Consider the following 15,368-nt stretch of genomic DNA (forward strand, 5'->3'; position numbering starts at 1 on the left):
CTTCTCACCTGAATAAAAGAATCAAGCTAACTATTTTAATAGTTGATATCCCTGCAAGCTATGGCATGTTACTAAGTCGTACATTCTATAGAGACTTAGGGGGTGAGATAAAGATGGATTGGTCTCAAGCCACTATTCCCATAGGAAAACATCGAGTCATTTTGCGGCTTGAACCTAAATCTATGTTCACTGTTTTTCCCTCTGACGAACCAAATGCTCAAATTTTATATCATGAATGTCAATTCGGAAATTACATGATTTTATCTGATAATGAAGCTGCAGAAAATGTGTCACAACCGGAGGCAGAAGAAAATTTATGGCTGATGGAGTTTGATGGGAGTTGTGCGGCATCAGGTTCTGGTACAGGGGTAGTTCTTATTCCTCCCTCTGGTGTTCACATTCCTTTTTCTTTTAAATTGGAATTCAAAAACACAAACAATGCTGCTGAGTATGAAGCTTTATTGTTAGGATTAGCCGAAGCAAAAAAAATGGGAGTAAAGCTTCTCCAAGTCAAGGGAGATGCGGAGTTGATTGTGAAACAGGTCAGAGGATTGTTCAATGTGAAAAATGAGAGATTGAAGCATTACCAAAACAGAGTCTGGGATGAAATTGAAGATTTTGATGTATTTTCTATTGAAGCCATTCCCAGAGAACAAAAATCCAAAGCAGATTCTTTGGCAGTATCGACTTCTTTATTAATTCCTCATCCTGAGTTCACCAATGATACCTACCGAGTGGAGTTGATATATCGACCTAGTGTACCTGATAATTCTAAGTTTTGCCAGGTCTTTGAAAATGATAAACAAATTAACAATTTCATGCAATGTATAGAAACATTCGCTACTACATTCTTTGAAGGGTCAAATGCGGAATGTAAAGAGTTTTCACTAGAGCGGGCCAAAGAGCTGAGTGATGGGGTTATGTAGTTAAAAGGGAATAAGATTCCTAAAGGGTTTTTATATTTAGAATGTCTCTTTGATCGCCATGATGCTTATAAGAAAAGAAAAGATGAATAGATTCCTGCAATCCAAGATGTTGGAGGTTATGAAAGAATTAACATTCACACTGAGGAAGATCCCAAATATATAAATCTAGGAAAATGTTGCACACCTGCAGAGAAAGAAAGGTTCATTTCTATCCTGTTGGAATACAAAGATTTTTTGCTTGGTGTTATGATGACTTGAAGAATTTCAGGGGAGGAAAATTTCAACATCACATTCATCTGAAGCTTGGAGTGAGTCTTTTTTGGCAAAAGCTTAGAAATTTTAATCCTAAGGTAGCTGAAGCAATATTTCAGGAAGTAGACAAAATGTTGAAAGCCAGGATTATATACCCTAGATTCACCATTCTACTTGGATAGCCAATATTGTCCTTGTCCATAAGAAAAAGGGAGAAATAAGAATTTGTGTGGACTTTAGGAACTTGAATCAGGCCAGTCTCAAAGATAACTACCCATTACCTGCTATGGATCATATTTTGCAAACAATTTCAGGTTCATAAATGATGTCCATGCTTGATGGCTTTTTCAGTTATAATCAAATCATTGTTTTAGAAAGTGACCAACATAAAATTGCCTTCATCACTTCCTGGGGTACTTTCGCTTATAATAGGATGCCATTTGGTCTGATCAATGTAGGGGCAACTTTTCAGAGGGATATGGATTTATCTTTTGGTCATCTAAAAGATAAGATAATTGTTGTATATCTTGATGATTTAACGATTTTTTCTAAGAGGATAACTAATCACCTGAGAGACTTGAGGCAAGTGTTGCAAAGGTGTTGTGAACATGGAGTGTCACTGAACTCAAAGAAGTCAGTATTTGGGGTGACAGAAGGTAAATTTCTTGGTCATATCATCTCTAAAGAAGGAGTAAGAGTGGACGCTGAGAAGGTAAAGGCAATTCAGCAACTAAGTCTACCATCAAACAAAAATGCAGTCAGATCTTTCTTCGGATATGTAAATTTTATAAGGAGATTTGTTCTAGATTTTGCAGAAATCACTAGGTACATTGTAAACTTGATGAGTGAAAAGCAAGCATTCAAGTGGAATGAAGAGGGAAATAAAGAATTTGAATCAATAAAGGAAGCCATTTCTCAGGCACCTGTTCTTGTTAATCCATATTTTAAGAAGGATTTTATTATGTATTGTTATGCCTCAAAGCATACCATGTCATGGATTTTGTTACAAAAGAATGAAGGTAATGAAGAAGTCCCAATATCCTTCATGAGTGTTCCCATCAAGAAACATGAGCTGAAATATTCCCTAATGGAAAAGCAAGTGTATGCGATCATGAAAGTTGTAAAACAATTTAGGTACTATATCCTTCATTCTCACGCAGTTGTTTATGTGCCTCATTCTGCAGTTAAGAGAATTCTAACACAACAAGGTATAAGAATGAATAATAGAGCCTCATGGGTGTCTAAAATACAAGAGTTTAATTTGGACATTAAACCAATAGAATTAGTGAGGGGACAAGGCCTGTGTAAGTTGACTGCAGAAAGTAAGAATGAAACGACTGAGGAGCTGCCCTTAGTCCTATTTGTTGGGCTTCAAGATTCCTGGTTTGCAGATGTTGCATATTACTTAACCAATGGGGACTGTCTAGCACATCTCTCTCCAAGAGAAAAATGGAACTTGAGACTAAAGGCTGCCAAATATGTTATTTTTGATGATGTGTTGTACAAAAAGGGGTTAGATGGAACTTTCCCGCGCTGTGTGGATAAGTCACTTCAAGAGTCATTGTTAAAGAACTTTCATGATGAAGCCTGTGGTGGTCATTTTTCATCAACATGAACTGCGTACAAAATCTTGAGAAATTGCTATTATTGTCCAGGTATGTTCAACGATTCATACACTTGGGTAGCCAAGTGTGAAAAGTGTAAATTATTCACAGGAAAGCCACAACTTGTAGCATTACCTCTTCGACCAGTAGTTGTGAATGAACCATTCAAACAACGGGGTTTAGATTTTATAGGTCCCTTGTCACTTACCTCAAGTGCAGGGCATACACACATATTGGTAGCCACAGATTACTTCACCAAATGGGTTGAAGCCATTCAAGTGCGAAAGATGACTTTTGAGATTGTTTGTAGTTTTCTTAAAGAAAATATTCTGGTTCGATTTGGAGTTCCTCAAAAAATTGTGGCTGATAATGCAACTAACTTCTCTTCTGCTGAGATTTCATTATTTTGTTATGATCATGGGATATCCCTCGCTTACTCTTCAGATTATTACCCTCAGGGTAACGGCTAGGTGGAGTTGAGTAATAAAAATCTAATAAATATTATGAAGAAATTGGTGAGTGAAAATTTCAAAGACTAGCACAAAAGATAGTATGAAGCTCTTTGGGCAGATCGTACATCTTTGAAAAGAGCCATAGGGATGTCACCTTTTCAACTGGTATACGACGTGGGGGCTCAGGTGTCACTTCCCTTAAAACTTGTAGCTTCAAAGTTACAAATTGTCATTGAGGATATGTATTTTTAAAATTCCTTGGAGAAAAGGATTATGCATTTGATGAGGATTGATGAAGAAAGAGACAAGCTAGTTGATCGGATCATAGAATATCAAATGAGGGTCAAAAAAAAATTTGGCAGGTGAGCCAGGGCACAGAAATTCATGCTGGGTGATCAGGTTTTTCTTTGGGACAAAAGAAGGGAACCAAAAGGAGCACATGCGAAGTTTGAATCATTATGGAAAGGACTATTTGCAATTTAGGAAGTAAAAGGCCCTAACTCTTTCAAATTAGCATATCAAGATGGTACTGTTCTTCCCCTGACCTATAATGGGCAGGATCTGAAGCTATATCAATTATAAGTGGGAGTCCCCCGTGAGTCTTGTACATAAGTTTTGGTTTGTTTAGTTTGTTGTTCCAGTTCCATTTTTGTGTTTGTTTTGGTCCTTTCCGATAAGGTTTGTTTGCGAAACCAGAGATCCTGAAGTTCATGTTTTGGTCCCTTACCATCCTAGTCCCCAGTCAGAGCCAATGTTAGTCCTCCCCAATTTTCATTAAAATTTCAATCGCAAAGGTCACCTTTTGGTTTCTCTTTTCCTTTCGGTCATATATTTTCTATCTTTGAACTCGAGTCCTTGAACCTTTGTAAAAGTTCAAGGTTCAAAGTTAAAAACGCGCTCAAAAGGGCTTCTCTTCGTGACTTTGTTCTATGATAAGGCGGGTGCTTTGTTGTAATTTGTATTGAACTTGAACTGTTGAACCCTTTTTGGTTCAAGGTTCAAGGTTCAAGGTTGGTCATGCGTCAGTTTCATCTTCACTCATTAATTGTTATTTGTCTTGTCTCAAAGTTGGTATTCTATGTTGTTCTGTGTTATTTCTCTTGTTTGAACTTGAACCTTTGAAGCCTTTTTGGTTCTTGGTTCAAGGTTCAAAGTCTCAATTCTTAAATACTGAAAATTTCTATGCAGAATTGATACATGCATCATTAAGTAAGGTGGCGACGGGAAAAGAGAATATTCTGAGGATTTCAAAAAGGTTAGTTTCTAAAAATTATGACAAGTAATTATGATAAGGCGTGAGCCGTGTGATGAAGTGATCCGAACATTAAATGCATGTTGGCTATATGTCAAATCAGGTGATAGCTCGCACAAACTTCCTTAATTTGTACCACTTGCTAAGTTTTAAGTGTGATTTTGTCTATAATTATTGCGGAAGCTAGCAATTGTTTCTAGAATTTTCTTCAGTTGTAATGCAAGCGGGAGAAATTGAAGGTATTTTGTCTGCGTGTAGAAGATTTTCAAGAATTCGCTATTGAAACCAAGTTAGTTTCAGTCATTCTCTCTTCTGCTATGTTCTCTTATTCTAGAAATTACTTGTTGTTCATTCTCCTTTGCTGTGTATAAGTTCATTGCATCCCTGTAAATTTCTTGTAAATGAGAGGTGCCATAATGAGGCCCACCCTGCCCAAACTAGGTCGCAATTCTTGCCTAGTTAGTTCACTCGCAGAGATGGGAGATACTTCATTAGCTCTAGCGGACCTCTCTGATTTTCTCGAGAGAGCCAAAAACTTAGTTCATAATTCAATGATGGAAAGAATAGTGAAGAGTGGTTTGGTTGAGGCCACCGCATTCCCCATTGCTGCACCATGCCCGAAGTTGGTACTAGAATGTATGAATAGGCATGATGCAGAGCACATATGCATCCAGAATGTCAATGGCGAAGTGTTGTTAAAAATTGATAGAGTATACCTCATAAAGAGCCATATGAGGACTGGACTATTGGAACATCATATTCATTCTTCTCCGAGAAGAAGAGCACTTATAAAAGTGTGATTACAAGAAATTGGCTATTGAAGATTCAAAAAGGGGGGTCTAGATTGCCGAAGCCGCTTACCAGAGAACACTTCATAGCAAAGGTGCGGGACATTATCATTCTTTCGAATAGGTTAAAAGAGAATGCCCATGCCTTCTATTGGGAAGACTGGATCTACTTCTATATCCAAGTCATGTTGAATGGGAGTGCCTAACTGGATTGGGGGCAGGTAATTGCAAAAAGATTGCATGAAAGTCTGAACAGGTTTGCAGTAATGAGTGGCTTCTTTATGTCATCTTATATATTTTATATGCTTGCATGTACCTATGATTGGAATGGGCTTGATCATGAACCCTGGATTGATGGGATAAAGGTGTATGAATATTATCCTCACCCGCAGGAACAAAAATATGCAGAGAATTTTATGAGGTGGAATGACATTTTCGCAGGGAGATTGGTTCACGAGTTGCAGGGAAACATAAATAAAAGATTGACAATGGAGGCCATTTAATTCATCAACATTTATGGTAGTTATTTTATCCAATTTCCCCAGTTCACATCCTCTCATGAATCGCAAGCTCAAAATATTATCATGTGAGAATACAAAAATGAGGAGAAAGGTGACAAACTCATTATTTATTTGATGCACATCAAACATATCTAAATATTGAGAATGTATGTAGATGTAATAGCCACAACAACCATCTTTAACAAACAATGTAATAATATATGCTAATATTCTATAAAAAATTATCCAATAGGGTTTGCATAAATAACTTCATCATCACATACTTCACCACCTTCATTGTCATCTATTAAGTTGCTAAATTCTCGAAGATCCAACCCAAATGGTGATTTATTAACCCTTCAATAGAAATTTGTTAGCTCCTTTTTCATTTCCCTAGGAATAAGTCTTGGAAAATTTAGAATTCCATTAAAATTTAATGACCTAGATGTCCCAGTACACCCATAAGTGCTCTTACACATTATAAACCAAGTGCATTTCCTACATAAATAACTTATCTAAACAAAGATATACACACCAAAAAGTAGATTCAATGATTCCTTTATGTGATTTTTTTTTTGAACATTAGGAAAAAAATATCTAAATAAAAATAAAATTATGTTTGTCAAATACTATAAAACTCTTCAAAATGTAACAATACTAGATAATTCAAAACTAGCACTAGTTTCTAGTAAAATTACTATTTGTTGGCTCTCAAAATTGGAGATCCATTTTCGTAGGGTAAACACTCAAGACTAATACAAGGAGAAAATGATAACAAAGAAAAACAGGAAATACTCATTTTTAGAAAGGAAAGATCTATAGGCTAGTTGATAGGAAAAGGCACCTCTTCTTCTGAAAGCTCCACTAGACCTAAGAAAGTTATTCCTTCAAGTCTCAATGAGATCATTAAAGAAAAATAAAGAAGTATACAGTTTGACCATTAACTATTATTTCCTAAAAGAAATAGTAGTGACATGACCATCCAAAGCTAGCATTGCATGTTAGGAATTGCATGCAGAAAATATCAATTATATGCAAATAAATATTAACACAGGAAATAAAAACATAGAAATAATAACAACGAAGAGACAATATTTAACATGGTTCACCCAATCTTGGGCTACATCCACCAAACAGAGAGTCGAATATTATTATCCAATAGATCAAAATCAATTACAATCAACAATGCCTTGCAACTCAATGCCGCTGCAAAATGTTATAAAATTCTCTACGAAATACCCCTAACCCTTAGCCTTTTTATCAAGACTTTTGTTGGTTACAAAATTAGGGTTACAACATTTCAGCCAATAGAAGAACAACACTAGGGATGACTTTATAAAATAATAAGGCTTTTCGGCCTCGTGGGGTGCTACCCCTCGACCCTGCCATGTATCGCGACAAGGAGCACGCAAGTGGCGCTGCCCCTTGACCCCACCTTGGGGGCGCTGCCCCCAAAGCCCCGCGAAAAAATATGGGGGAAAACCGTGCTGATAGAAGTAGGGAAGATTTAACCTTCGAGTCTGATTAGGCTCCATATAATAACATTGCAATCAATAGTTTAACATTCAATCATCAAAGGTGTAATAGAATGGAATTGTAGGCAGATTAGCTACATTGTTGACAACAAATGTTCATGACAATTTTTTTCATAGAGGATATCGAACTTAGGTAATAGAGCTTGTGGGTAAACACTAGACAAAGGTACACTAGAGGTTAGTAGAAGAAGAAAATCTTAATGGACAAAAAGACACAAGAGATGACCGATGATAGAATGTTCACCAATGAATAAATTAAAGCTAACATAAGGGAAGTATGTCGATTCAAAAGTGAACTTAATTGTTAATTCTCATCTAATATATGCTAGAAAAAAATGCATTAATATAGAGTACATTAAATATTGTTAATACAATAGTTACCACAAATTAATATTACTCGAACCACTTTAAACTTCATGCCTCGTACATTAATTAACCATTGCGAAGTCTTAAAAGATATAAAATTGTGTAAGTTTTATAACCTCGAACCATATATTATCGTAAAAGAAATATATCCCCACATGCTTGTAGGAATAAGGACCAAGGCTTAGATAAATTTTTTAAATTTGTGCTAATGAATAGACACTCTTAGATTTTGGGTCTCTTATATACAATGAAAAGGTAATGTTAGATTCCTATGAAACTACATTTAAAAGAGTGTTTAGAAGTTGATTAGGAGAATGTGTGGAAGTAGTGAGCAGATATTGTGATGAGGAAAAAACTATTCTATAAGAAAATAGGTGGCTTAACACAGAGTGGCAGCAACAAATTACAAGTACAAAACAAAAACTAATCTGTAAGATTAATAATAAGAATGCCTTTGAACACAGCCTGTGGAAATCTCATTCCACCTGTCTCTTAGCATGTAAGAATAAAGTAAAATATCTTTCGGCTGAGAGGGACATAGATTAGAATTTAGACATGAAAACCTCTTTCCGTGAAATGTTTTAACCGACGTTAGATAAAAAGTAACAAATTGGTCAAGCAGGTTGCAGCTCTGTCTGCTGTCCACTACTTTTCGGTGTGGATACCATTCACCGATGAGTCAATTCAAACTTTTAAGTGCATCCAAGTTGCTTTCATTATTTTGTTATTATTTTCTTTTCTTAAGGGGCAGGGGCCATACGGTTCAATTATTGTACAATCAATTCTATATATTCAAGTTGATTTTAATATTTTATTTTCTATAAGGTAAAGGGGCAACTAGTTATGCATGGTTCAATTATTGTACACCAAGAACTAAACTAGATATCGAAGCTACTTATTATTTTGTTTTCTGTTGGACACAGGGATCATTATAGGACAGAGGGGTCATTAGTTGTATAAGGTTCAATTATTGTTCAATGTGTTCAAGTTGCTTTTATTATTCTTCTTTCTATAGGATAGAAGGGTCATTAGTTGTATATCTAAGTTACTTATATAATTTTGTTTTCTATAAGATAAAGGGCTAGTTGTCTAGGGTTCAATTATTGTGCAACTAGTTCTACGTAAAATATCTAGTCTTATCACATATTTATATTGTATATTGTAAATAAATAGTTCACATGTAAAGAAAAAAACACCTTAATAGATTCATATTTGAACACATGAGAACCTATGAAAATTATATAAATAGGGGTTGTGAAATTGATTTATTGGGGGGCTTGGGATAAGGTTATGTTTTCTGCAAATAAAAAAAATGTTGAGCATGTTCAAGCAATATTACAATATCGAACATCGGTCATTTGTGGACAAATTTATTATTTACAAACATTGGCATTATACTTTCACCCTGAAAGACCTTCTAGATCACGATATCCAAAATGGGCGGAGCTCCTCTTTATGAATCTTTCTTTCAAATCTTTCCTATAGAGAATCATTACTCAACTGGGCAAGGTTATCTCATGCAAGAACAAATTTGATAAATTTGTCAGTTTAAGGGTGTATCCAAGGGTTTGTGTTGAATTGGACGTAATTAACTAGTTACCTACAAAAGTTAAGCTAATTGGACTAGGGTCTAAGTTTTACCATCCACTAACTAATTACCTACAAAAGTTAAGTTAATGCTTGTTTTCATTGTGGACAAAGAGGACACTTAATAAGGGATTATCTGACAAGAAGGAATGGAATGATGCAAGCCCAGGTTTTAACTCAGCCTAGTCCACTACAAGTTAAGAAGTAGACTTTAGTTTCTTCTTTGCCTAAAGATTCAACTCAAGTCCAAGAGATCAATGCCCCTATTAACACCAATATTAATCAAAATTCTAAACAAATTTCCTTTCCTTACAAAAATATTGTAATAGAGGATGGATGGAAGGTAGTTAGAAAAGGAAGTAACCCTTTGAGCCTATAGGTAGATATAGTGGTTTTCAATCTCATCGAGGGGTTTATCACTCTTCTACTCAACATAATGTTGAATCTACAATTTATAGTTCTTCATCAACTCCCTCTTTTATGAGACAAAGATCTAGGTCCCCTTCTCCTAAGGATGGGGGTACCTTTGTGCAACCCCATTCTGCCAAACAAAGATCAAGGTCTCCTTCACATGCTAATTTTGATTTCGGTTCTTTTGATCATTCTACATGTATAGCTAACCATTTTTAAGCTTTTCCACAAGAAGATGTTACCTCCATCCCTTCTTTGCCATGAATTTTAAAATTATGTCATGAAATATTAGAGGGATATGTATCTCTCATCGCAAATATGGAGTTAAAGATGTATTGGTTACTTTAAAACTTATAAATATAGGTCTTTCCTCTCTTATATCCAATGAATGGAGATATTATTTCTTCCTTCATACATTGTATATAGAAGGTAGAGGGGGTAATTATCATTGGTTTGGAACCCTAGGTGTATAAATTTGTCATTGATAAAAGGGAGGACCCTTCACACAATTTTGTGTGGGCCCTCACTTTTATGAATGGACAACCCATTGGTTTTTGCTCTATTTATATTCCAAATTTCTCTAAAAGATAGAAGTGGGTTATAGGAATGGATGGTGAAAAACCTACCTAATGTTGATTGAGCTATAAAAGGTGATTTCAATATGATTAAACATAAAAATGATTGAACTTGGCGAAACCATACCAAACTAAGTAATGAGTAATTTGATAAATGGTTATATTGTCATAATGCCATTGGTGTAATAGAACCTATTCACAAAAAATGCCTTAATCATGACAATAATTAGTTCACTTAGTCTAATTGCAAATTTTGGGAAGATAGACATAGACAACTCAATAGACTAGATAGATTTTACATATCTCCCAATCTTCAAATTGGTCAGGACTCATTTGGTCATTGTGTTAGAGTAGATTACACTTCTACTCTCTCAAAACATTTCTCTATCATTTCTTTCCATAACAGGGATTGATAAGAATAAAGAGGACTCAAAGCTACCATATAAGCTTAATGCTTCACACTTGATAAAAGAAACCTATTTGGCTGCCCTAGTGGAACTTTTGAATTTTATTTGTAATCCAAAATGAAGGGGATTATCAAAGGGAATGGTGAAAAATATGCAATTTCAAGGTGTGCCAAATTTTTACATGCCTTGAATAGAACAAGAATAACATGGTAGTAAAAATGTAAAGAAAAATCTCTCAAAGAAAAAATTGAACATGATAGAAAATTATTGAATGGTAGGCCTAATGATATCAATTTATAGACTTTCGTATCTTTATTAGAAGCTCAAGTTTAGATAATGGAAAATGATGTTCTGCATTCCCTGGAGAAGAATAAGAAAATTGGGATGGTCCTCAAGCTTGATATATCTAAAGCCTATGCTTGTATATCTTGATTTTTTTTGTTCATTACTCTTTAGAAGTTTGTATTTAATGAATACAACATTTGACTTATCAAAGAATACATTGCTACTTTAATATTTTTAATCATCAACAATGGAGTGGCTAAAGAATTATACAATAGTGAAAGAGGTTTTCACTAGGGATACCCCTTGTCTTGATATTTATTTTAGTGGATGAAATTTTGGGAAGAAATATTTGCTAAAATCATTACCCAAAATAATCTTCAATGAGTGCAACCGACTTCCTCCCTTCCCCCAGCATCACACCAACAATTTTTGGATGATATTGTTATGTTTGGTATCTCCTCTATTCATGAAGCTTGACAATGGATCAAGACGACCCTTAAAAAATATGTGAGGATCTCAGGCCAACACATCAATTATAATAAGAGCATGTTATATTTTTTCAACATTGAGGAGAGGCTCTACGAGATGGTTATCAAGATATTAAAATGTCAAAATGAATCTCTCTTAACAACCTACTCAGGCTTGTCACTTGCAACTAAAATGTTACCTCATAACTACTATATTGGTATTATGGAGAGAACCTAGAAACAGCTTGCAGGTTGGAAAGGTAAGCTACTAAGTCAAGTTGGGAAATTTGTGTTATTGAATGCTACCCTTCAAAGCATCCTAGTGTTCTATTTTTCCCTTTTCAAATTATTAGTCTTTATAGCCAACAAGATAGAACAAATACATAAAAAAATTCTTTGGCCTAGGGTTGAAGAGAAAAAAGAACTCTATTTAAATGGGAAATAGTATGCATACAAATGTACATGGGAAGGCTAGGCCAAAGGAGAATTTATCTCTTAAACAAAGCCCTTATTTCCAAAATAGGGTGGAATTTAATACTTTTAGATAATTATTGGATTAGGATTGTGCAAGAAAAGTATCTCAAGGAGGAAGAATTTTTGTTTTCATCCCCACCTAAAGGGTCTCAAATTTGGAACAACATCCTTAACTCTTATTTAGAAAAAAAAAATAGGGAATAAGATGGAGAGTTGGTAATGGTTGCAAAATAAAGTTCTTGGAAGATATTGGGTTGGCAACACAACTCTCCACTCCCCCCTTCATTCAGAAATATAATAGAGCCTCTCTCTTGACACTTTGGGGTTAAATTTTTTTATTATGTGGATTGGAGGGAAGAAAAGCCTAAGTGAAAGGATATTCTTTTTCAATTCCTTCCAAGGTGGCAAGAAAGGGACCTATTTTTTGAGGCTTTAAGATGTTTCCAATTCTTTGATCTTCAAAGAAGAGATGAGGCTATATGGTCTCCTACCATGGAAGGTGGATTTTCAGTCTCCTCTTCTTACTCCATAGCCACACTTACACCTAAAGGAGATTAATTGGAGACTAATATGGGACAAAAATATTACTCCTAATATTTTCCACTTTTGGTGGACAAGTATACATAATTAGATTCTTGCAATTGATAATTTAGTAAAAAGAGGATTCCAGCTTGTAAATAGATGCATTGTATTTTTCCGAGAGGAAGAATCAGTAGACCACTTGCTAAATTACATTGTAATTCCACTAGAGATGTTTTGAATAGTGTTTCTAGCTTTGAGTATTAGTTGGGTCATCCCTAGTACCATTAAAAAATCTTATTATATCCTTGAAGGATAAATCACCTTTTAGACATTTGGTGTTAAGGATCTCCAGAGTTGGATCCCTCCCTTCTTGGCCTAGCATATTTGCAAGGAAAGAAATAATAGAATATTCAAAGAAGAGGCTTAAAATAGCAAGGAGGTTTTCCAATTTATTAAGGAAAACATAAATCACATGAAACATGATTACACAATTCAGAGGGCTTGCATTTTGGTATAATTTTTCAAAAGATGGTGTGGAGTGGCATGTAGCATGGACAAAATCAAAGTAAGTAAAATAAATTTAAGGAAGCATGTGCATTGGAGAAAGCCAAGGAAATATGTGGTTAAGTTAAATTTTAATGGGTTTCGTATATGAAACGATGGTGTGGCTATGACTGCTAGAATTATAAGGGATTCTAAGGGAAAATTGATAGAAGGATATGCTAGATCTGTTAGGATTAAAAATAAAAGTGAAGTAGAATCTATCACACTTTGGTGGGGCCTAAGAGAATCTTGATCCATGGGTTTAACAATGTCCTAATCGAAGGTGACTCAAAATTTGTAATAAATGTTATAAGGTCAAATGTTTCCTCATCATGGAAAATAAAAAAGTTCATGGAGGATAGTAAGTGCATTATTGAGTTGCTATCAAAATGGGAGGCTACACATATTTATGGGGAGGGGAATAAATTCATGGATGCCTTTGCTAATGATGGATTAAAGTTTAGAGATTAGAAGAATTGGAACAACGAGGTGAAGATCCTTAGTCACATCAAAGATATTATAAACAATGATAGATATGAAAGGTTTATGAATCATATAGAGGAAGGAAATGTTTAAATTTGTGCTTATTGTTATGCTTGTATGGAATGTAAATACTTCTCTAGAGATAAGGTGGAAAAGAAAGGATGTGGTGACTTGGAAAAGCTATCACACTACCAAATTTCATGAAGTAATCTATCTTTGAGAGATTTATAATGATAATATTTGATACTCATATAAGGGAAGCATACAAGTACACCTAGAAAAGGACTTCCTACAGTAATTACCATTTATGGAGAAATAAGGAAATTGTAGAGAGAAGAAAGGAAATTAATTATATGCCTTTTAACTCAAATGGCAATAGGAAAGGAGTTCTTTTTGGTGGTTGCCAAACTTTATATCAATCGTAATTTTCTAGAAAGATCCACTAAAAGCCTAGTTTTTCTTGCTCTGGGTACTAGTAGTGTTGAATATTTTATTTTAAATAGGTACAAAAAAAATATAATTATGGGAGGCTAGAGTTTGTGAGTTGATTCCACTTCATTTTCCTCTTTTAAGAAAAACAATCAAGTTCGGGACATTTTCAACATGAGGAATAACTCCATTCTAGGAAAGTGATGAAGACCTATCATCACAACTCATGAATAGTTGGAATTTTTTTAGAGTGGTGGTTGGGGGTGTTAAAATGGAGGTTTTGGAGGAACTTATTTCTCAAGTCATTGGCTTGAGCTGCAATGGCAACAAAGTTCCCTATTTAAGTCAAAAGAATGCATATGAGGTCTATATTTTTCTATTATTAGAAAGTGGAGAAACATTGAAAAGGCACTCGAATTCATTTAGTAGAGAAGAGTTCCTGCCACCATGGGGAGCCATTAGTTATCATTTGATTAAATAATTCTCTTTGGAGGAAAGGTTTTTAATGTTCCATGGTTACCACTTCCCTCTCTTGAATCATTTAAGGCACCACAAACGTGTAAGTTACTTGTTCTTCTTGTTCTCTACCATGGAAAAATATGTTGCTAAGATGGTTTATCCTCCATTAACCAAGGTCTTATTTATGCAATCTACAATTATTGTTTAGGGAATACACTTGCAGTTAGCCCTACTTTGTGCCACAATTCCCCTACTAACCAAGGTCAAATTCATCCACTACCATGCATCTCGAAATGAAAAATTTCCTTTAAGGATGATGAGCCATCCTCTTCCCATGTTATTTCCCAACAAAAATCATTGCTCTATTATTCCTAGAAACAAAATCCTAATCTTGGTTGTGGAATTCCCCCTTTGGTGATTGGCATTGATCCTATAGCTGCCCCAAGAAGTGAAATTTTTTTATCACTAACCTTGAAAGCATTCACCCCTAGTCTGTTAGTGGCAGAGGCAAAGTGGTGTGTAAGTCCTTAGAGAATAGCCATGATGTTTCCCCATCCCTTTCTATTGATATTTCTAACAATGAATTGGCTATGGATGTTAGTACTCCTATCGCTAGAGAGTGTAGGTTTGTTATGCTTGCTAAGCTTTATGTTTCCACTAAAATTGCTAAGGCCATAGAGAATAAACCCAATGATGATATATATAAGGAACAGTCAGAGGATTCAACTTTTAATGGGAGTGATCTTGGGAGTAATGAAGAGATCTAGGATGAACCACTCAATTTGGTTAAAGAAGAATAACTTTCCTATTCCCCTTCGACAAAGACTCAGTTCAATGATGCACATGAAGGGCTTAAAATCCTAAAGGATTATAGGAGAATAGAGACCAAGAAACTAGTGGAGACATCAATGAGGTCCATTACTAGCAAGCAATGGTAGCAAAAATATTGAGGATCTTCATGTTAGGGTCGAGAACCTAGAAACCCCTCAAATTTGTTTGAGTTGTGAAAGAAATAGAGAGTGGATCAAACACATAGAAGGAGGCATTGAGA

General features: G+C 35.1%; 1 protein-coding gene across 1 annotated transcript; it reads left to right on the forward strand.

Moving 5' to 3' along the window:
* Window positions 1-2,835: 2,835 nt before the first annotated feature.
* On the forward strand, window positions 2,836-3,252 carry LOC131876543 (uncharacterized). Its single transcript, XM_059221968.1, has one exon. It carries the CDS (start codon window positions 2,836-2,838, stop codon window positions 3,250-3,252), a length of 417 nt encoding a protein of 138 aa, XP_059077951.1.
* Window positions 3,253-15,368: the final 12,116 nt, after the last annotated feature.

The sequence above is a fragment of the Cryptomeria japonica genome, chromosome 6, assembly GCF_030272615.1.
Source record: "Cryptomeria japonica chromosome 6, Sugi_1.0, whole genome shotgun sequence".
Taxonomy (NCBI): domain Eukaryota; kingdom Viridiplantae; phylum Streptophyta; class Pinopsida; order Cupressales; family Cupressaceae; genus Cryptomeria; species Cryptomeria japonica.

Coding starts and splice junctions, on each gene's coding strand:
- LOC131876543 (XM_059221968.1), top strand. CDS start 2,836: ATGTTCAACGATTCATACACTTGGGTAGCCAAGTGTGAAAAGTGTAAA.